The sequence below is a fragment of the Vitis riparia genome, chromosome 4 (genome assembly GCF_004353265.1).
Source record: "Vitis riparia cultivar Riparia Gloire de Montpellier isolate 1030 chromosome 4, EGFV_Vit.rip_1.0, whole genome shotgun sequence".
NCBI lineage: Eukaryota > Viridiplantae > Streptophyta > Magnoliopsida > Vitales > Vitaceae > Vitis > Vitis riparia.
In genome coordinates this window covers 15,283,475-15,308,108 of record NC_048434.1, presented here as the reverse complement: position 1 = coordinate 15,308,108, position 24,634 = coordinate 15,283,475, and the positions used below count along the sequence as shown (strand labels likewise).

The 24,634-nt window shown below is 38.5% G+C and overlaps 1 protein-coding gene across 2 annotated transcripts; it reads right to left on the bottom strand.

The window, feature by feature from the left end:
• Positions 1-11,054: 11,054 nt before the first annotated feature.
• On the bottom strand, positions 11,055-20,838 carry LOC117912424. 2 transcript variants are annotated; one of them, XM_034826997.1, is made up of 2 exons: positions 20,595-20,838; positions 11,055-11,827 (listed from the first exon to the last, which is right to left on the bottom strand). In XM_034826997.1, the coding sequence occupies exon 2, from the start codon at positions 11,787-11,789 to the stop codon at positions 11,127-11,129; it is 663 nt and encodes a 220-aa protein (XP_034682888.1). In that variant the 5' UTR covers positions 11,790-11,827; positions 20,595-20,838; the 3' UTR covers positions 11,055-11,126. The 2 variants fall into 2 exon arrangements, with proteins under 2 accessions (XP_034682888.1, XP_034682889.1); XM_034826998.1 differs by lacking the exon at positions 11,055-11,827 and adding an exon at positions 13,528-13,685.
• Between the last annotated feature and the right edge of the window lie 3,796 nt (positions 20,839-24,634).

The following is a 24,634-nucleotide window of genomic DNA, read 5'->3' as shown; positions in this document are numbered from 1 at the left end:
CCTAGGCCACGAGCCACCATGCGCTATCAATAGAGAGGGTTAGAACACCATATAGAGCACAAAACATATCACACACATCACCAAACAGGGATTAAAATTGTTCGAAGGAAAAAAGGATTTTTGAAATTCATTCGAGAATCAGAATCTTGGAGATTATTTGAAAATAGGATTCTTAGGAATTAAATGTAAGAATGAGAACTTTTAGAAATCAAATTTGAAAGAAAATTGGGATTTTGAAGAATTATTTGGAAGTTCGGGATTTTTAAGAAAAATTAAGTTACGAAAATTGGGATTATGGGAATTAAATTTTGAAAGGGATCGGAATCGTAAGTTATTTGAGACGTAAAAATTATGAAGTCGATGTATAAAAATTGGAAATCTTAGAAATCATTCGAAGGCAGAATTTATAGAAATAATGAATAAGATGATGATGATAATGATAATAATAAATAGCGGGATAAACACGGGAATTGGAGCATGGGAAACTGAAAATTAAGTTCGGAGATAGGACAATTGGAATTTCAAATAGCTAAATTTAGAAATCGGAATTTTGAAGAATTAGGCTTTAATGACTGAAATTTTTAAGAGAAATAAATGGGTAAGTATGGAATAATGTTACTAATTAATCAAAACGATATTTGGACGGATGAATTAGTGAATAGTGAGATTTGTGAGATTAAAAATTAAATTGGAAAATCAGATTTTGACGAAAGTGATATTTGAACGGATGAAAGTGAATAGTGGGATTTAAAAAATTAAGTTCGAAAGTCGGATCTCTGAATAATTGAATCCTAATTATTGGAATTTTTAGAAAAGAAAAAAAAAAAAAGAAATAGGTAGACGATGGAATTGTAACAATGATAACAAAGATGATATTTGAATGAATGATAGTGAATGGTGGGATTTTTTAGTCTCAAGGTTAAATTTAGAAATCCGGTTTTGAAGAATTGAATTTTAATGATTGAAATAAATGAATAAATAAACATGGAATAACGATACTAATTAACAAAAATAATGTTTGAACGAATAATAAAAGAAAAGATTAGTGGAATTTTTCTAATTGAGAATTTGATTTAGGGCGTTGGGTTTTTTTTAAAAGATATGACTTTGAATAAATAGGTAGGTATGAGATTATAATACTAATTAACGAAAATAATATTTAGACGAATAGAGAATGGGTAGTAGAATTTTTGGGATTGAAGTTTTAATTCAGAAATTGGATCTTTGAAGAATTGGATCTTATATGAAATATAATAGATGTGGAAAAAGAATCCTAATTAACAAAAAATAAAATTTAGACGAATAATGGAATTTCTGGGATCGAAAGTTGAATTAAGACAGGGGGTTTTCGAAAGATTGGACTTTGAATAGATATGGAATGATGATTCTAATGGGTGAGGATAAAATTTAGACGAATTGTAAAATTTTTAGGATTAAAAAAATTAAATTAAGACGTGACGTGAGATTTTTGAAGAACTAGGTTTTAAATAAATGGATGAATATGGGATAATAATCCTGATTGATGAAAATAAGATTTAAACGAATATTTGAAGAATTAAATTTAAGCATGGGATTTTTGAAGGATTATACTTTAAATAGATAGGCAAATAGGGGAGGATGATTCTAATGAAAATAAGATTTGAGCGAATTGCGGAATTTTTAGAATTGAAAAATTGAGTTAGGGAGTTAGATTTTCGAGGGATTAGACTTTAAATAAGTAAATGAATATAAGGTACTAATTCAAATTAAAGAAAATAACATTTAGCCAAATAGTAGAGTTTTAGGATTGAAAATTAAATTATAACATTGGATCCTTTTAAAGGATTGGATTTTGAATAAATAAACTAATATAGGATGATAATACTAATTAACGAAGATAATCATTTAGAACGGAATAAAAAGAATAGTGGAATTTTTAGGGGTTTGAAAATTAAATTGGGACATCGGATTTCTAAAGGATTGGATTGTAAATTAGTAAACTCGTACAGGATGATAATACTAATTAACGAAAATAACATTTAAACGGAATAAAAAAAAATGATGGAATTTTCAGGGTTGGAAATTAAATTAGGATATGGGATTTTTGAAGGAATTGGACTTTAATGAGTGCGAATCTTAGAAGAAGGTGAATGAATATATATCGAATAATAATAATAATTAACAAACGTAGTATTTAAGTGAGTGAAATTGAATAGTGGAAATTTCGAGATTGAAAATTAATTTAAGAAGTCAAGTTTTTGAAGAATTGGATTTTGAATAAATAAATAAATATAGGATGACAATTCTGTTTAAGTAAAGTAACTTTTAAATGAATAAAGAAGAATAGTGGATTTTTTTAGGGGTTTGAAAATTAGATTTGGAATTCAGATTTTTGAAGGGTGGAAACTTTAATGATTTTTTTTAATGAGATGAATAAATATATATGGGATAAAAATAATTATTGACAAACATAATATCTAAACGTATAAAATTGAATAGTTGAATATTTAAAATTGAAAATTAATTTAGGAAGATATTGGAGTTTCGGAAACTAGATTAAAATCTTGAATCTTGAAAATTGACTTTGGAATTGGGGAGCTAAAAAAAGGAACATTATGAAATAGAAACTCTTAAAAATTAGAAAGGATTTTGGGGAACTATACTTTGAAAATGAAGATTTTGACAATTAGATTTAAAAGTTAAAAGGGTGAGGATTGAATCTTGATATTGAGAATGGAGAGGTTGCACAAATAAGCAAATATATATGCATGAGTGACACTCTCCACCGACTGCATGCATGAAAGTAAGTGGGGCAAGTGGGCTTTGGAAATGGGCTTGAGGGGGGATCCATGCAAAACAGTCTCCATAAACGAATCTGCCTTCCTCGTAGCTTAGCTGCTACGTGTTGCATATAGAAGAGGACGCTGGACCACCGCCGCTGCCAGTGCCATTGCCACCAAAAGCAACGTCGCCGACATCTGGATAAAACCCAACCTCTTTCGCAGCTCCGAACCCCATTTTATCGAACCTTGGACCAAGCTTCATGCTGATATCATTCAGCAAGGAACCCATTTCAGCTGCTTTACAGCCACGTCCATCTTTGAATCGGGAGCTTCATCAGCATGAACCCTCACCACACCTCTGTACACGCACCCGAATACTCCCTCTCCTATCGTCAGAGCTCTGCTAAATCCTTTAGTCACCGATCTGAGCTCCGAGAAACTGAACATCAGCAGATCATTGGCCCGCCTCTGAACCAAGAACTCGCGGAAGGGCATGGACTAGGAGAGATTCCTGGAATCAAAGCCGAACTCGGAGCAGTGGACGTCAGCACTGCTGAGAGAACGAACCCAGGGGACCTGTGCTTGGGCTTCGATCCGACTTGATGATCATCGACAGCAGCAGCAGCAGCAGCAGCCACCATGCGAGCTTCCAGGACCCGCAGACGCTGCTCCTCCGCCTGCTGCTCGAGTGATCGGAACACGTTAGGCTTGTCCTCGGTGGTGGGCGTTCCATTGACACGAACTTTTCAGAATTCCCAACGGAATCTAAGTTCTTGGACTGCTACTTCCGATTGCGCCTGGCGTAGGTGACCTTCTGCCAACCATGGTTGCTATGAGCGTTCTGCTCGTGGCGGAGGCATTTCGCCGCCGGCGGCAAGCCGCCGGCGTCGTTCGAGAACAACTTTGCTTGCTTTATTTTGTGCAAATTCTCTCTAGAAGATCTGGGTGAACAAATCTTAGCCTAGGGCTGCTCATCTCATGGAATTCATTTTTTTCGGGAGCACTCCGGTCATGGATCACAAACTCCTTAATCATCAATCCAAAGGATGGACAATGGACCGGAGGCAAGTCAACTAGCAGCTAATGAACAGATTGCATTCAGGGACACCCAAATACTGTTACTGATCCACACAAGGTAGAATCTGCAACTTCAACAAATTCATCAACTTAAACGATCTGAGCAATCCCATCTGTTTTCCTTGTCCAGATATCTACCAGATACTCTGATGTTGAGCTCCTTCAGAAGCACCCCAAACCAGATTTCCTTCGACAATGCCTTACTCTTTTAGGTAGAGATGAGAAATCTGATACTCACCATGGCAAAGCACCAAGAACAGGGGAGGACAACAAGCAGAGCACGAAATAATGGGAAGCCAATGAAACCCCACAAAACCTCATTTCATGTATCAATCCAGGAGCTCAGATGAAGGTGAATGAAATCAAATAAATATCCCATGGTATTGAAAACAACAACAAAACAAGATTTCCACATGATGCATAGTGAAACTAAAAGCAGAGCTGTGTCACTCTCGAATCATTCCAAAGAAAATGAAGAAGACAACAGTCAAACATGAATCATAAAACTAGGCACTAAGTCAGGCAATTCACAGAAAATATCAAGAAAAGAAAAGAAAGAAAAATAAATAAAATTATATTCCAACGGAGAAGAACAAAGCATTCCTGCAGCCATACCTTTTTCTTCTCATTCCCGCCGCCTACAACTCGCTTTCTTTTAGTCTTGCTACCTTGCTCCCTCACTGCAGCCAACGAATCCCTCCTCCGTCTGGCCTCTTTTCCTCTAGCTATCTCTCCTTTTCCTATCTTCCTTGGCAAGCCTCTACTTGCCCTACTGTTCCTCCGCTCAGCAAGCATGGCGTCCCTGACCACCAGCATGGTCCGCCCATGTCCCTTTGCCGTGTCTTTGAAGTTGCTCTCCTTGCCAGCCAAAGGGGTCCCCCCCTATCCTATTAAAAAAAGGAAAAGCTCCCTTCTCTCGGGTGGTGGCAGCTAAAATAAAATTAAAAAAAATATCATCTTTGTCTTGCAAGGAGGGGTCTACAAATATGCCCCTCTTCGGTAGAGCTCACGAGTGTAAGGAATGTGAACACTGGAGTGAAAAGCAAGTGTGAATAATGAGTGGAATGAAGTGAACTCTACCGAAGAACCAAGGAGACCCCCATAGGGACACTAGCGAAGCATGAACTTACTCAGGCCAAGGGACGAACACAGAAGCTCTAATCCTAAGAGAAAAAGAAGCCTCAAAATGTCTCTGAAGCCACACTGAGGACCCAGGCTCCCTCCGAGAATGTCTCCAGAAGTGACCCGAAGATCGATGTCAAAGATGAGTAACGGTCGAACCATCTTGGAGTATAGACAAGAATGCGTCTAAAGGAAACTGCCCTACGTGGACCACGAGACGAATATGCGATAAGCACAGGGTAACGAAGCGAGGAAAACCGAGGACGAATGCCAAACCATGAAGGTGAGACGTGCAATGCCAATGAATATGAATGTTAGGAGCTGTGACTCTGAATGACGAGACTGACTCTAAACACCAAACTGAGAAAATAATAGCTCTGGAAGCCAAACCAAAAAGCTAACTCTAAACGCTAAACTAGAAGGCCCATAAGTGAAGACCTACGGTGGTGATACAATAAAAATGCCCATAGATGCCAGTCTATGGTGGTGATAACTGAAACAAATGCTCATAGATGAAAATCTATGATGGTGAATCTGAAATGCCCATAGATAGAAAATCTGTGGTGGTGAATCTGAAACAAAGGCCCACAGATAAAAATCTATGGTAGTGGCAATCTCGAAAGCCCAAGGGTGAAAATCCATGGTGATGAAATAACTGAAATGCCCATAGATGCCCGATCTATGGTGGTGATAATCTCGAAAGCCCAAGGATGAAAATCCATGGTGGTGAAATAACTGAAATGCCCATGGATGCCCGATCTATGGTGGTGATAATCTCGAAAGCCCAAGGATGAAAATTCATGGTGGTGAAATAACTGAAATGCCCATAGATAAAAATCTATGGTGGTGAAATCTGAAACAAATGCTCATAGATGAAAATCTATGATGGTGAAAAACTGATCAAAGCCCATAGATGAAAATCTATGGTGGTGATAATCTCAAAGGCCCAAGGATGAAAATCCATGGTGGTGAAATAACTGAAATGCCCATAGATGCCCGATCTATGGTGGTGATAATCTGAAATGCCCATAGATGTCTGATCTATGGTGGTGAATCTGAAACAAATGCTCATAGATGAAAATCTATGATGGTGAAAAACTGATCAAAGCCCATAGATGAAAATCTATGGTGGTGATAATCTCAAAGGCCCAAGGATGAAAATCCATGGTGGTGAAATAACTGAAATGCCCATAGATGCCCGATCTATGGTGGTGATAATCTGAAATGCCCATAGATGTCTGATCTATGGTGGTGAATCTGAAACAAATGCTCATAGATGAAAATCTATGATGGTGAATATGAAACAAAGGAGATGCCCTAAACAAACTGAAAAATAGGGGGATGCCCTAAACAAACTGAAAATAGGGGGATACCAACAAGCTGACAATAGGAGGATGCCATATGGGATAACTCGTAAAGATCGACAAATGGGTTTGACAACCATGAAATCAAAACGAGACACGGTAAACCCAAAGAGAGGGGGTATGCCCCAGTAGAAAAGCACTAAAGGAGGTATGCCCCAGTGTGACGACTCGCAAAGATCAAGAAATAGATCGAGTAGTGAGAAAATCCGCAAAATATCTAATGAACTGAAGGATGGGGGTATGCCCCAGTGTAAGATAGTAACCAACATAAGACAGAATGTCACCAAACAAGACACTCTGGGATATGCTCAATGATGATGCAATGAACAGGATATACATAGCCTCAATGAACAAACGCTAAAACAAGACCAAACATCACCAAAACTATGCTGACAAAGCAAAACCAAAATAAGGGATCAAACAAATGCTGACCAAAACCCTAAGTCTGAAATGTAAACAAATCAAGACACAATATGGCAACTATCAATACGAGTACATCATCACAAATATATCAATAATCTAACAGGTCCTACCATCACGGAAGATGTTGAACCTAATGCCCAAAGGCATGTGAAAACTCAACCAGAAAGCCCGAGACTAGTCTGCATCTTCCTCTGATCAAGAGAAGAGGATAAAGTCAGGTAAGATGATGAAATATGTAAGCTCAAAAGGTGTAAGGCTCTGATAAGATGGGTGTAGGTATAACGGTGTCCAATGTAGGATGTATGGGTGCGTAACAAAGATAAGTGAATATCCAAATCAAACTAGGTACGCTGAGAAGACTGAACCCAGGGTGTCAATGACTCCATGATCCATCGAAAGCAGCAATCATAAACACGAAATGAAGTCTCAATGTCAAAATCAGCAAGGTGGCCATGCCCTAGTGTGAATGCATCATCTCAGAATGGGTAAACTCTCAGTGTAGAATGATCTCCGGAAAGTAAGTGTCCAGCATAAACTGTCATCTCACAAAATCATCATCGATGAGTGGGCCATGCCCCAATGTAAGCATCCCCAAATCAAACATCGATGAGAGGGCTATGCCCCAGTGTAAGCATCTCCAAATCAAACATCCATGAGAAAAGTATAACCAATCATGCATCATCTGATCCAAAATGAATCTCCGCTCCTCAAAGTCATCGTGGTAATGTGAAGAGAGTATTTGACCTCCTCTAAAGAAAGATCATGTCCCAATGTGAACTGGTATCTCTAAAATCAACCGCCAATGAAAGGGTTATGCCCCAGTATAGGGCAAACCCTAAAATGACTAAACTCCGCTACATGCTCTCATAAGTGTCTGTGTCCTGATCCAATCATCTAGAAAGTCTGTCAACAATGATGAGAGGGCTACGCTCCCATGATCACATCAAAGAAAACATCTGGTCATATCTCGTACTCCAGTGTGAAATGAATCTAATCGCCTCCAAGGAACAACTATGCCTAAAAACCATCGTCGACCGAAAGGGGTATGCCCCTGTGTAAAATACACCAAATGAAATGCGCCAATCCTGTCTCATGCTCCAATGTGAAAAAAGACATCTGATATCCCCCGAGGAATGGACATGGCTCAAAAATCCGTCATCGACTGAGAAGAGTATGCCTCGACATAATGGTCATCCGATAATAAAACTCTCTGAGATGGTATGCCCCAATGTAAGGCCATACCATAACTCCTGGTCCATCACAATCAGAATGCTCCCGAATCAATCCCAGATATCGCTCACATAAGAGCTATCAAACACAATGCATGATGAGTCAAAAGAACCAGATGAGCTCAGATCACCCGTCATCGAATGCGCGATCCCAGTCATCCACATGTACAACTGAATCAGACCTATAGATCAAAGGGGTGTCTCTCGGAAGAAAAGCATGATGACATCGAAGCGTCGCGAGGTGCAGGCCTAACTGGGTAACTCCCAAGAGGCTTCACGGAGGAAACATCGTGTCAATGTGTATCTCGTAAGTGGGGATGAGCGTGCAACTCCATGAAGATCCATAAATCTCAATCGAAAAGGAAATATGCCCCAGTATGGGCATCGAACGCGACAGGCCCGAAGAACAACATGACATGAAGTCATCTATCGTCGAACATGTAATACTGGTCATCCGAATCCATAACTGAATCATGCACATATATCCAAGATGACCTCCCAGATGGAGAGGCATGATGGCATCCAAGCATCGAGAAGTGCGGAACTAGCTGGATGGATCTCGGGGACTCCGTAAGGTAACGGTCATGTCCACGTCTCAGTGAGCATCCAGTAAGTGATGATGATCGTGCAAGTCTGTGAGGATCCATGAACCTCCAAATGAAATGGGATATGCCCCAGTGTGGCACCGGAGGTATGATAGGTCAAAAATCAGGTGACACCAAATCAATCATCGTCAGACTCGCGATCCCGGTAATCCGAACACAACTGAATCAGACCTGCACATCAAAGAGGCGACTCCCAGAAGAAAAAGCATGACGATATCTAAATATCAACCAGATCTCAATCACCTGTCCAAGTAGAGGCTGCCGAAGACGACATCTGATCCCATGGCCTCAGGGTGGTCTTAAGACACGGGACGTAACGTAGGCCAAGGTGATAGGGTGATAGAAACGAAAGGAAACTAGGCTCAAATACCCAATGATCAAAACTCATGCCTTCATATATGAAATGCAACATGTATAGTGAACCCCATGAGCCATGGACCTGAGGATGCCTAACGTGAATATGATGTCGATAAGGAGACAAATGAAGCAACATGAACTGATAGTGGTATGTGTAATGATGATGCGAAATGAGTATCGAACCCGAGATGGGTCGCTATAAGGAGGGAATAAGATGTGAAGGGAATGAGATGAATCACAAGCAACGATAAAAACGACAGCGAAACAATGAATATGTGAAGAAAGATGGTGATCGACTCAGATCAAACATGAAGTGAAGTCACATCAATAATGAATGTAATGATGGAAAGGACAATGACTCGGAGTCCTTAGGAGAAGGTCACTCATCTCTCTCACAAATAGATATGACGAAACAATACAAATAACATGGGATCTCAAAGAGCTCACATACGAACTCCCAATAACGAACATACTCGATAAAAATGACCCCAAACATTAATATACATACTCAATGATAAAAAATAATACACACCTGCGTTTTTTTTTTTTTTTTTTTTTTTTTCAATTTTTTTTTCTTTTTTTTTTTTTTTTTTTTTTTTTTTTTTTTTTTTTTTTTTTTTTTTTTTTTTTTTTTTTTTTTTTTTTTTTTTTTTTTTTTACATATATACAAACATGCGTACCCTGATCATGAACAAATGAACCCCAAAGATGATATCAATAACAAATGGACACACTCCCAAGTGCTAAGGTAACAAACAAACTCTCCCTGACAAGATGACCTTCTCAAACTAAGGATCTCTAAACCAGTGTCCGCGAGATAGATGGTGGAAATGATGTGACTATCCTCCATGTGATGAACTGAGGAGGCTCACCACTCAGGGTGGAGAGAATATGAGACAAACAAATAGTAGATAGGATAGGAAAGAAGAGATGAATAACACAACCAATAAGATGAGATGAAAATGCAAAGGTGCAATGATAGGAAAAGATGATGAGAAAAACATGCCCCTAGGTCCAAGGCTCATGAAACTCCCAAACAATGCATGCATACATTAAAGGGCCCCTGTCCCGGTGTGAAAATGTGAGCAAGGCGATAAGAAAGAAAGGCTATAATACACATGCGAGGCTCAATGGGCTAGCAACGGACTATGTATCACAAAGGAATAACAAAGTAATGGCTAACCGAAATGATGGCCACCCATCCTGCGACCATGGTCTCAAACATAGTACTTCTTTAGCTGATCCACATTGGTTGGCTCTGAGAATCGGTTTCCGTCTAAATCCATCAAACATGCAGCGCCTTCTGGGGTCAACTCCCTGATGAAATAAGGTCCGCTCCAGTTGGGTCTGAACTTTCCTCTAGGATCATATATCAACCGTACTCCGAATGCTCCATAATAATCTCAAAGATGATCCTCTCAAGGCAAAGTAAACAGTGATCTCATCAGGCACGACTACCCGTCACAAGCCAACTCTCATCGTACAAGATCAATCTCTATACTCACGGCAAAATAAGTGATAGTCTCATCAAGCACTCGACCAATCCTCATATCGTAAGCCACCTAAAGATCATAAGCTATCCCTCGCCATGAAAGAACAACCATGGGCTCAAACTCCTCACACTCTACCAGGTCGAATCAGAGAGGGGATGTGCAAAGCTAGAAAGGTCGAGGATAGCAATGTCATATAATGGTCTCAAAGGTGATGCTATGCAAAGCTCATAATGGATGGAACGCAGGTCAAAACAAAGTCAAGGTGTGGGAAGTGAGCAAGATACTGCTCTGATCATAAGAAGATGTGTCACAATCTCGAACTCTCTAAGTCAAATCCCTGATCCTAGGCTAATAGGCTCAATATCCTCCATGATAGGTCAAGCCTCAATACCACAATGTGCAAGTGAAAAGACACCTCAAGTCAAAAGTATAACACATCATATCACAAAACACAAACACATGTCCATAAAGGAAAATGACATCCAATGGGATAATCCGATGAGTACATCATGCAAAAGAAGGATAACAAAGACAATACTCAAGAATCAAGTTATAGTCTCTAAAAGTCAAAAACAAAACAAGACTAAACAAACAAAAACAAAAACAAAAATAGTGACTGGTACTGTCGTCACATCTCTGGCCATAGAAGGAACAAAATCTGAGCGCCACCACACCAAGGTAAGTCAAACATGAGTCAATTGCCCAAATCAATAAGATCAGGGACTGTTGGTGAAGAAGCGTCTGCATGCATGGCCTGAGCTGAGGTTGGAATAGGAAACATGTCAGACTGAGGATGCCCAAACGTCCCAGAATCAATAATGTCCTGTATGGCATGTCGTAGAGCAGTGCAATGATCAGTGTGATGTCCTACTGACTGATGGTACATACAGTATAAATCAAGCCGAAACTGCGGAGGCACAGGATCTGGAAGTGCCCTAGGAGCCAGAGGAGCCAAAAATCCCATGGCCTGGAACGTCTCAAAGACTCTGCTTAGGGGTGTGCTCAAATCTGAAAAGTGTCTCTGGCATCGTCGACGATGGTGAAGTCGCTCCTGAGGAGCTGTAATGACCGGAGGGCCCTGAAGCCGGGATGGAGGTCGTGTCAATGTAGCCAATGAAATGGGTGAGGAATGCTGCTGGAACACTGAATATGGGTGAGGTCGTGGATGTGAGGCACCCAAAGTAACCGATGTCGGTGAAGTCAAATGTGGCAATGAAGGCATCGCTACTCCTGGAGCTCCTCTCGATGATGATGGGTACTCCGACAAAATAAACTCAATCCTCTCAACCCTCCGTGTCAAATCCACCATCATCCCGTAAAGAGTAGTAAGAGTAATGGGTGTGATCTTGTCCGACATGGTGAACCTCAGCTGAAGAAGTCTAGTATCAAGGTGCTCTGTATCATAATCATCATACCATCAATCTCTGCTCGGGGACCAGTCACGACACTAAAACTGTCCAAGACTCTAAAACAAAAACATACAAGAGACAAAAACAAAGCAACACACGATGCTACCCAAAATAACAACACATAAAATGCATGATAAGAAATAATGATAATAATAAAAAGAAGACGGAAACGCATACCCAAGAAAACAACAATACCACTAAGCGAAATGAGAGTACATCATGCAAAATAAGACACTAAGGTTTACTCTCGAAACACAAGGTACGAACACGAATCACTAACTATAAAACAAGACTCAAATAAAAAGAAAAGAGAACAAAAACTCAAAACGACCAACTAATGACGTAGTCCCAAAAGTACACCAACAAGGTCTGCCATATCATAACGTCTGGTGAATATCAGTGCCCTGGGTGTCTCAAACATGATGGTATAAGCCCGAAGGAGGAGGAACTGCATGTGTGGAATAGGCTGGAAAGGAATCAACAGTCATATCTGAACCGAGATCAGTATCTGTGGTCAATAAAGGGAAGCTAACCGCACCACTGTCAATAAGATCCTGTATGGCATGACGTAGAGAAGCACAATAGTCAGTACGATGGCCTGCCATCTGGTGAAATGTACAAAACTCATGAGCACGAAAACGTGGAGGTAAAGTACTCGGGAGTGGCCTAGGGGCCAATGGTACTAAAAAGCCAGTAGCTCTGAGTCGCTCAAAAGCTCTATCTAAAGGCATCCCCAAATCAGAATAAGTCCTCTGACGTCGCCGATGGGGACGAGACTGCTCATGTCGTGGGATACTAGTCTGTGGATGCTGAAACTGAAATGAAGGTCGCGTCGTGACAGTATGAGGATGCACAGAAGGGTACTGCTGAACTGACTGAGGATGACGATGTTGTAAAGGCGGGAAATCACTCCTGGGTATCTGTAGTGATCTCGCATAGGGATGATAACCGGGTCGTCGATGCTGAAAGTCCGCAGAACATATGCATCCATAGCTCTCAGATGATCCACCAACTCCCTTCCCCTCAGTATCTAGGGAATGAGTAATATCTGACCATAATCCTCTAGAGATGCCATCATCTACATCGAATAAAGCCTGAACCAATGATCTGAAATCCTGGAATGGGACTCCTGTCAGATGTCGAGCAAACCTAGGATGCAAACTCCTCAAAAACATGCTCATCTGATCTCTCTCGGTAGGTCGCTCAATCATCTCCGCGACCTTCTCCCTCCAGCGAGAGATAAAAGAAGAAATAGGCTCATCTGATCCCTGTCGAAGAAACTCAAGCTCTCTACGTGTAACGCTCATATCACCACTGGAGGAATACTGTCTCAGAAACTCCTGTGCTAAATCCTCCCAAGTTCTCCGACGAGATGTCTCTAATGAAACGTACCATCTCCGTGTCATGCCGCTCAATGACAATGGGAACAAAGTGAGCAACTGTGCCTCATCTAGACCAAGAGCTCTCATAACTGTGCTATAGAGTCTGAGATGAATACGAGGACATCCAACACCCGTATATCTCTCTATATCAGGCATCCTGAAACCGACTGGCAAAGTGGCCACTGGCACATCGTTAGGGTCATCCCATGAAATCATCTCATCAAGATCTCTCATCTGTCTAATCCTCTGCTCGAGTCTATCCATACGAGAACGAGGATCCTCAATAATGGTAACTGGTGTGGCAATGAGTGGAATGATAGCAGCCTGATCATGCAAAGTCTGTGTAGCGGGCATCTGAACAGGTATAACAGGTGGTGTCACTATATCAGATGGCGTGTCCTCGAGCACTACATGCTTACTCTGCTGAGTATCCATCCTCTAACTCAAACTGGTCAATGCCTCCTGAATCGAAACCACAGAAGTGATAAGCTAACCAAACGAAACCAAATGTGAATCCGTCTATAGCAGCTCAGCGATACGAATCAACCTATCTCCCACTCAACCCAGGGCACTGAACCAAGACTGGGACTACAAATAGACCCCTACAAAAGAACCCAAACAAAACGACTCAAACACGACTCATGCAACGACACGAGATGCAACGAACAATGACCAATGCATGATACAACACGACTCAATACATGACAGGGTGGGGTACACAATCGTATGGTGACAATCAAAATTTGGATATACGATAGAATCCCTAGAGTCACATGAGTGTCTAGTGTGAGACAACTACAAATACGACTAAAGGATTTCTATCGATGATCCAGAAAATGATCGAGGTGTGAAGAAAGTGAATGGGGTGTGAAGAACAACACTATCACGAGATCGATATTCAATATAGACCAAAATATCCTTGATTCAACCTTCAACTCGGGCCCCATAAGAGAGAAAATGATAAGGTGATCGAGGCAAGTCTCTCGAAAAGTGTGTGAATATGAAAGTGTGCCTTTCACCTTTCTGCAATGAAAATATGAGCATCGAGTCGAAAATCGAACCAAGGACCAAACAAAGAATGAGGTACTGAGCCCGTGATAGGTGTACAGTGTAAAAAGATGATCATGAACATATCCCAAAGTATCGAGTAAGTGACGACAAAGTGAAGAGATGCATCGAGCCAAGAAATGATAACGAAAACCCTAGGGAGAAAACATGCCAAACTCATCGAGTGAAAAGCATAATCCAAGATGACACGACGAAAGGTGATCCAACCGTACTCAAACTCATACCGATCTCCGAGCACTCTCAACTGAAGACTAAAAAGAGGGAGTGTCAAATCCGAAGTGTAACCACAGAGGCTCTGAAAGCCCTCAGATGCACCCACGTGTAGGGAGGGAGTCCTAATAGAAGGATCTATGGCTCAACCTACGAGGTGAAGGTGGCTCTAAATGGATATGGGTGGACTTTAAAGATCCCTAGCAGAAGCGATCATACCCTCCGACGGTACGCAACCCTCTGCACACCTCCGAAGAGACGGGGTGCTTCCATGCAAGGTGGTCATCACCTCCACACATGCACTACCTCGACATCCCAAGGGGTTTCCTATGGTGAAACCTCTCAAACTCTCAATACTCAATAGTCAACTAGAGTGCACAGTGAATGGTGTGGGTGCATCCGAAAACCCTATGAATCTAGAGCAGAAGAGAAAACACACTGGTCGCACAACTATCCATGAAACCTAGCTCGGGGCTATACAGGTCTTCAACGATCGGACTCCAATCAGCATTGATATGTCGGTCTCCTCCAGAATGCTCCCGTACATCGATATAGCCCATCGCTAGACCCTACTCCTAATCTCTGGCTCGGTCAGAAAGCAAGCACACAGAAGGCCTCACACTTGCAATAGTGAGAACCAAGATGAAAGGAATGACCGAAACCAAGAGAGTTGGAGGTAGGGGGATAGAAGTGCGACCCACATAGACAGGCGACATGCAATCATACAGAGAGAGGGCAGTCATGCATCATACAATCAGGCAGAGTACAGGATATATCACTCATGTCCACACAAAAAGCTATGACTATCAGGATGAATAGCAATACGAACATCATGCCCAAAAGACGATCAAGATAATATGCGAGTCAAAGAGGACAACACAGCAAGTCAAACGATGAACAATAGTGAGTCCATGCATGTGAAGTGAGCAGAATAATCAGGAAGAAACAGAATCGCTATACCAAGCAAAACAAGATGAGCAATCTATGATAATCGGCATGTCAATGTACCAGACTAATCTAGCAATGAAGTATAGAAAAAAACGACATCCGAAGCCCTAAATCAAGATAATCAATCATATCAATGTCACAACACAATATCTAAGCATGCATCAAAAACTCCCGATGTGCAATCAAGAGACAGGTACTCACTGATCGACTCATCAAATGTCATGTTTGCTTCACTTTAAGTTCAAGCTTGACCCTCTAAAAATCCCCAGTGGAGTCGCCATTTTGTGGACCCCGCATTTCGGCTCATGCGTTTCCCACTCGATGGTGAGCTCGATTTTAACTTGAAAATGGATTTTTATTGATTAAGAAAATGACTTGGAGTCGCCACTTATTTTTGTTTTATTTTTAAAAGGGTAAACAAAATAAGAAAGAAAACCCTAAGTGCGACTCCTTATTTTGGAAAAGGTGATCTACGAAAAACCGGATCGGGCTCGGGGGTCAGGTTACTTATCGGGAAGGTACGGTGAAGACCATAGCACCCCTCTAAGTCCCTAAAGTCGGGTCTCTACTAATAAAATGAAGCTGTTGTGACAATTGATGTGAAAATCAATGAATACTCAGGGTGATCATGCACGTGTGAGAATCGGGACATGCATAGACAACAATTAAAGGGAAAATGGGTACGTACCTAGGCCACGAGCCACCATGCGCTATCAATAGAGAGGGTTAGAACACCATATAGAGCACAAAACATATCACACACATCACCAAACAGGGATTAAAATTGTTCGAAGGAAAAAAGGATTTTTGAAATTCATTCGAGAATCAGAATCTTGGAGATTATTTGAAAATAGGATTCTTAGGAATTAAATGTAAGAATGAGAACTTTTAGAAATCAAATTTGAAAGAAAATTGGGATTTTGAAGAATTATTTGGAAGTTCGGGATTTTTAAGAAAAATTAAGTTACGAAAATTGGGATTATGGGAATTAAATTTTGAAAGGGATCGGAATCGTAAGTTATTTGAGACGTAAAAATTATGAAAGTCGATGTATAAAAATTGGAAATCTTAGAAATCATTCGAAGGCAGAATTTATAGAAATAATGAATAAGATGATGATGATAATGATAATAATAAATAGCGGGATAAACACGGGAATTGGAGCATGGGAAACTGAAAATTAAGTTCGGAGATAGGACAATTGGAATTTCAAATAGCTAAATTTAGAAATCGGAATTTTGAAGAATTAGGCTTTAATGACTGAAATTTTTAAGAGAAATAAATGGGTAAGTATGGAATAATGTTACTAATTAATCAAAACGATATTTGGACGGATGAATTAGTGAATAGTGAGATTTGTGAGATTAAAAATTAAATTGGAAAATCAGATTTTGACGAAAGTGATATTTGAACGGATGAAAGTGAATAGTGGGATTTAAAAAATTAAGTTCGAAAGTCGGATCTCTGAATAATTGAATCCTAATTATTGGAATTTTTAGAAAAGAAAAAAAAAAAAAGAAATAGGTAGACGATGGAATTGTAACAATGATAACAAAGATGATATTTGAATGAATGATAGTGAATGGTGGGATTTTTTAGTCTCAAGGTTAAATTTAGAAATCCGGTTTTGAAGAATTGAATTTTAATGATTGAAATAAATGAATAAATAAACATGGAATAACGATACTAATTAACAAAAATAATGTTTGAACGAATAATAAAAGAAAAGATTAGTGGAATTTTTCTAATTGAGAATTTGATTTAGGGCGTTGGGTTTTTTTTAAAAGATATGACTTTGAATAAATAGGTAGGTATGAGATTATAATACTAATTAACGAAAATAATATTTAGACGAATAGAGAATGGGTAGTAGAATTTTTGGGATTGAAGTTTTAATTCAGAAATTGGATCTTTGAAGAATTGGATCTTATATGAAATATAATAGATGTGGAAAAAGAATCCTAATTAACAAAAAATAAAATTTAGACGAATAATGGAATTTCTGGGATCGAAAGTTGAATTAAGACAGGGGGTTTTCGAAAGATTGGACTTTGAATAGATATGGAATGATGATTCTAATGGGTGAGGATAAAATTTAGACGAATTGTAAAATTTTTAGGATTAAAAAAAATTAAATTAAGACGTGACGTGAGATTTTTGAAGAACTAGGTTTTAAATAAATGGATGAATATGGGATAATAATCCTGATTGATGAAAATAAGATTTAAACGAATATTTGAAGAATTAAATTTAAGCATGGGATTTTTGAAGGATTATACTTTAAATAGATAGGCAAATAGGGGAGGATGATTCTAATGAAAATAAGATTTGAGCGAATTGCGGAATTTTTAGAATTGAAAAATTGAGTTAGGGAGTTAGATTTTCGAGGGATTAGACTTTAAATAAGTAAATGAATATAAGGTACTAATTCAAATTAAAGAAAATAACATTTAGCCAAATAGTAGAGTTTTAGGATTGAAAATTAAATTATAACATTGGATCCTTTTAAAGGATTGGATTTTGAATAAATAAACTAATATAGGATGATAATACTAATTAACGAAGATAATCATTTAGAACGGAATAAAAAGAATAGTGGAATTTTTAGGGGTTTGAAAATTAAATTGGGACATCGGATTTCTAAAGGATTGGATTGTAAATTAGTAAACTCGTACAGGATGATAATACTAATTAACGAAAATAACATTTAAACGGAATAAAAAAAAATGATGGAATTTTCAGGGTTGGAAATTAAATTAGGATATGGGATTTTTGAAGGAATTGGACTTTAATGAGTGCGAATCTTAGAAGAAGGTGAATGAATATATATCGAATAATAATAATAATTAACAAACGTAGTATTTAAGTGAGTGAAATTGAATAGTGGAAATTTCGAGATTGAAAATTAATTTAAGAAGTCAAGTTTTTGAAGAATTGGATTTTGAATAAATAAATAAATATAGGATGACAATTCTGTTTAAGTAAAGTAACTTTTAAATGAATAAAGAAGAATAGTGGATTTTTTTAGGGGTTTGAAAATTAGATTTGGAATTCAGATTTTTGAAGGGTGGAAACTTTAATGATTTTTTTTAATGAGATGAATAAATATATATGGGATAAAAATAATTATTGACAAACATAATATCTAAACGTATAAAATTGAATAGTTGAATATTTAAAATTGAAAATTAATTTAGGAAGATATTGGAGTTTCGGAAACTAGATTAAAATCTTGAATCTTGAAAATTGACTTTGGAATTGGGGAGCTAAAAAAAGGGAACATTATGAAATAGAAACTCTTAAAAATTAGAAAGGATTTTGGGGAACTATACTTTGAAAATGAAGATTTTGACAATTAGATTTAAAAGTTAAAAGGGTGAGGATTGAATCTTGATATTGAGAATGGAGAGGTTGCACAAATAAGCAAATATATATGCATGAGTGACACTCTCCACCGACTGCATGCATGAAAGTAAGTGGGGCAAGTGGGCTTTGGAAATGGGCTTGAGGGGGGATCCATGCAAAACAGTCTCCATAAACGAATCTGCCTTCCTCGTAGCTTAGCTGCTACGTGTTGCATATAGAAGAGGACGCTGGACCACCGCCGCTGCCAGTGCCATTGCCACCAAAAGCAACGTCGCCGACATCTGGATAAAACCCAACCTCTTTCGCAGCTCCGAACCCCATTTTATCGAACCTTGGACCAAGCTTCATGCTGATATCATTCAGCAAGGAACCCATTTCAGCTGCTTTACAGCCACGTCCATCTTTGAATCGGGAGCTTCATCAGCATGAACCCTCACCACACCTCTGTACACGCACCCGAATACTCCCTCTCCTATCGTCAGAGCTCTGCTAAATCCTTTAGTCACCGATCTGAGCTCCGAGAAACTGAACATCAGCAGATCATTGGCCCGCCTCTGAACCAAGAACTCGCGGAAGGGCATGGACTAGGAGAGATTCCTGGAATCAAAGCCGAACTCGGAGCAGTGGACGTCAGCACTGCTGAGAGAACGAACCCAGGGGACCTGTGCTTGGGCTTCGATCCGACTTGATGATCATCGACAGCAGCAGCAGCAGCAGCAGCCACCATGCGAGCTTCCAGGACCCGCAGACGCTGCTCCTCCGCCTGCTGCTCGAGTGATCGGAACACGTTAGGCTTGTCCTCGGTGGTGGGCGTTCCATTGACACGAACTTTTCAGAATTCCCAACGGAATCTAAGTTCTTGGACTGCTACTTCCGATTGCGCCTGGCGTAGGTGACCTTCTGCCAACCATGGTTGCTATGAGCGTTCTGCTCGTGGCGGAGGCATTTCGCCGCCGGCGGCAAGCCGCCGGCGTCGTTCGAGAACAACTTTGCTTGCTTTATTTTGTGCAAATTCTCTCTAGAAGATCTGGGTGAACAAATCTTAGCCTAGGGCTGCTCATCTCATGGAATTCATTTTTTTCGGGAGCACTCCGGTCATGGATCACAAACTCCTTAATCATCAATCCAAAGGATGGACAATGGACCGGAGGCAAGTCAACTAGCAGCTAATGAACAGATTGCATTCAGGGACACCCAAATACTGTTACTGATCCACACAAGGTAGAATCTGCAACTTCAACAAATTCATCAACTTAAACGATCTGAGCAATCCCATCTGTTTTCCTTGTCCAGATATCTACCAGATACTCTGATGTTGAGCTCCTTCAGAAGCACCCCAAACCAGATTTCCTTCGACAATGCCTTACTCTTTTAGGTAGAGATGAGAAATCTGATACTCACCATGGCAAAGCACCAAGAACAGGGGAGGACAACAAGCAGAGCACGAAATAATGGGAAGCCAATGAAACCCCACAAAACCTCATTTCATGTATCAATCCAGGAGCTCAGATGAAGGTGAATGAAATCAAATAAATATCCCATGGTATTGAAAACAACAACAAAACAAGATTTCCACATGATGCATAGTGAAACTAAAAGCAGAGCTGTGTCACTCTCGAATCATTCCAAAGAAAATGAAGAAGACAACAGTCAAACATGAATCATAAAACTAGGCACTAAGTCAGGCAATTCACAGAAAATATCAAGAAAAGAAAAGAAAGAAAAATAAATAAAATTATATTCCAACGGAGAAGAACAAAGCATTCCTGGCAGCCATACCTTTTTCTTCTCATTCCCGCCGCCTACAACTCGCTTTCTTTTAGTCTTGCTACCTTGCTCCCTCACTGCAGCCAACGAATCCCTCCTCCGTCTGGCCTCTTTTCCTCTAGCTATCTCTCCTTTTCCTATCTTCCTTGGCAAGCCTCTACTTGCCCTACTGTTCCTCCGCTCAGCAAGCATGGCGTCCCTGACCACCAGCATGGTCCGCCCATGTCCCTTTGCCGTGTCTTTGAAGTTGCTCTCCTTGCCAGCCAAAGGGGTCCCCCCCTATCCTATTAAAAAAAGGAAAAGCTCCCTTCTCTCGGGTGGTGGCAGCTAAAATAAAATTAAAAAAAATATCATCTTTGTCTTGCAAGGAGGGGTCTACAAATAGTTTGTGGGAATATATGATAGAATTTTATTTTGGGTGATAAGAGTGGTGGTCTTTATCCTTTGATTGTTATTGATTTTGATATGATTAATAATGTTGCATTTTTTTTTCTCCTTATTTATGCTATTTGAGATTGGGCTACGTAAATAAAAATAAGTTCAAAAGATTAACATAGGTTTGATTCCAAAATGGAATGTTAAGTGATTGAACATTAATTAATTGATAAATTAAGAACTTATCAAGGTATTTCTTATTTTTCCAAAATATTGTCTCAAATATCATTTTATTGTAATTAAGCCAACAAATTTAAATATTTTGTTACAAACTAACCATTTTTCATGTATTTTGTTTAAATAAGTAAAATTCATGAATGAATTTACTTATTTTTCTAAAGTGTTTATTTTTCTAAAAATATAGCTTTACAATATTGTTCAATATACCACATTATTATATTTAATGAACATTTACGCTATGTTTGATTCCTAGAAAATTTGAGGAAAAATGCAAGGTGAAGAAAATATAAAGGAAAAGTATAAAGAAAGAAAAAGTGAAGGAAAATAAAAAACAGATTAAAAGTCGATAAATTATTTTTATTTGCTATTTCAAACCCATTTTACTTATTTTAACTCATCGATATAAAAATTAAATAATTTTAAAAAACATAAGTTTTTAACTAGTTTTAATTATATTTGATTTTCTTTTATATTTTTCATAAGATAACCAAACATGAAAAAATAATTTTGTTTTATATTTTTTTTCTTTCCTTAATATTTTCCGAGAACCAAACATAACCTTCATGAAACAAAAATCTGTTTAAATAAACAAAAATAATAATAGCATAACACATCATACAAAGGTGACTTCTAATCTCAAAAGTGTAAAGAAAGTAACGATGATTGATGAAATGCGTGTAAAGTATTACATGAGTGGATTGTTCTATTCCAAGAACATGTGAATATGATTAGAAAACCATTCATGAAGAAGGCAAAAGATTTTTGTAAGAAAAATATACCCTGTAGATGCGCCACAATTCAATTTTTTCAAGCTTGGCTTAGTGTTTTAAATCAAGATATGTGATCAAAACATATCGTTGTTTCAAATAATGCAAATCAACTTACATGAAGGGCATGGAGAACAAGTTGCAATCTCTCTATATATGTCTTAAAGTATCTCTTTTGTAATATCTCGGAAAAAATTCCAGAGAACACTTGTAAATTCTTTTAGTAAGAAATACACAGAGCTTTTGCTCTACCTTACCTATTCATTTTGTTTTTATTTTCTGTCTAGCCAAACAACCTCTGAGGATGTTTTCTCAGAGGATGAGTGGCTAGGTTTTTCGTTTCTTGGACTGAAGGAAGCTAGGTAAGGGATCCGGATACAAAGGTGGGAGTTTTCCTTACTTTAAATGAGGAGAGTTGTTACCCGTTAATGGTTTTTATTTTAAGGTTTAACTTAAAATCCCTTAAAATCACCTGGGCCAACCTCTGGGAGGTGGTTTCAAGGTAGGATTACCTAGAATGACCAATACTTGGTAAGCTTTTCGGACTCCCTGGAGATCCATTAGTTATCTCTTACGAGCCTAGGTGGTTTAAAGGTAGGATTACCTAGAATGGCCAATACTTGGTAAGCTTTTCGGACTCCCTGGAGATCCATTAGTTATCTCTTACAAGCCTTTGAAGGGTAATCCAAGGTAAGGATCACCTTGAATGGCCAATACTTGGTAGGATTTTCGGGCTCCATGGAATCCATGGATGTCTATTAGTTATCATGTACGAGCCATTGAAAGATGATTCACAGTGAGAGGTCTTTAGTGTTTGAAACCATTAATGGGAAGCAACTGCAGTTTTTCATGGACTAGTGGGATCAAATCTTGGTTGCTAAATACACACCGGTTCGGGAGATAACCATTCTTTATGTTATTATCCCCAACGCAAGGAACAGATCCAGAATCTCCCCATTTTGTCTAAGGAACCTAAACTTAGTGACCTAAAACTCCATGAAACCTTTTCTTTGTAATTAATCTCAGTTACTATTTTTGGCTAACTCAAAACCAACCCTTTTCAACCAAAATTATGTTTTCTTTTAAAGCTAACTCATAAAAGAAAAAGCACCATTTCAGTACTTTAAATAATATCACTTGTAATATGAAAACCCATCCCTGTGGACGATCCTAGAACCACTATACTATGCTAGTTATGCTACCCTAGTATATGGTGAATTAGGTTTATAAATTTTGTTGATAACTCCCGTTTGAGGACTGAATCAAATAGTACACCAATTTGGGACAAATCATTTAGGATTTATAGAAGTAGCCTAGTTTTAAACTTAATGATATGGCTTACACCACTTTTGCCTCAAGAAACCTTCCCATTAAGAACCATTTCATTTTAATTTTTTTTATTTAACAAGGGTGAAAATTTTCCTTTTGATGCCTTAAGCTCTTTTTACGTTGTTCGAGCATTGATGAAAGGGATTTATCTATGATCATTATAGTGTAGTGTTTAGAAGATTCAAGAAATTTATTTATTTTTAATCATGTTTTCATTTTCACTCATTAGTTCCTTGATCATACTAGCAAATTCATTTCGCTGAGATTCATAAGTGTATATTTTATTATTCAATTTAAAATTTGATTTCAGTTTCTAAACACTCAATGTGAAAATAATTTGAATCAAAATCTTTCTTATATTTTACATTCTCATACTTAATCTTATAACTTCCATGAGTTACTACTAAAATGTCTCATGCCTCTAGCATATTTACATGTTACAATTTTGTGAAACTTGTTAGGACTTGCACCATTCAAAATATAACATAGGGCTTTAAAATTGTTTCACTTCCATTATTATCTGATTTGTCCTGCACTTGCTTGGGCTTCATTTTACCGGTTAATATACCATTTTTCTCCACAAACATAGGGGTAACCATCTGTAATATTCCATTATATTCTAGACTTCTCACCTTGCTATTTTAGGAAATATTCCATTTGAATTTCTAGTAGAGGTAGTTATTCTCATCAAATAATATAGGATGATTAGTTATGGTTTCATTGAGTAAGAATTAATTTTAAAAATTTTAATCTACTCTCATACCACTTGTTAGTCCATGTCATAACTAAGGGAACTACCTAGAAGAGAGGTGGGGAGCTAGGGGTTGAGTAGGTAGCCTAAGCAAGTTATCCTTAAATTTCAAATTTTATAAGGATTTTAATGGTATCAATTAACATAAAAGAATTCAACAATACGAGTAAGATAAATGATCTCACATAAGAACACCAAAAATAACATGGAAAAACTACATATAAAGATTCCTAGAAACTTTCCACGAGTTCAATGATAAAAAATAGATCCCCTAAATTTGAAAAGAATTGTGTATAGAATTATAGAATCCGAATGCTCCTACTCCCTAGAATCTTAGACCCATCAGGACCTATGACATAATCCTTTATGTCCTTGACATAGTGCCTCGTGCTCCTTGATTATTACTCAAAAAGTGCTATTTGATAGCTTGTAATTAATCCTTTTAAACACTTTTGAGTAGTAGTTATTGCCTTTTAACCCAATTAACATGTTAAGGCCCCTTGCAATCAATTCTAATCAAATTGTCTTAAGTTTTGGTGTTTTGATAGCTTTTTGATCACCAAAGCAATATGAGATTGAGGAGAGTTAAT

What these genes read in the sequence shown, in the direction of transcription:
- LOC117912424 (XM_034826997.1), bottom strand. Translation starts at nt 11,789, where the DNA reads ATGTCGGACAAGATCACACCCATTACTCTTACTACTCTTTACGGGATG.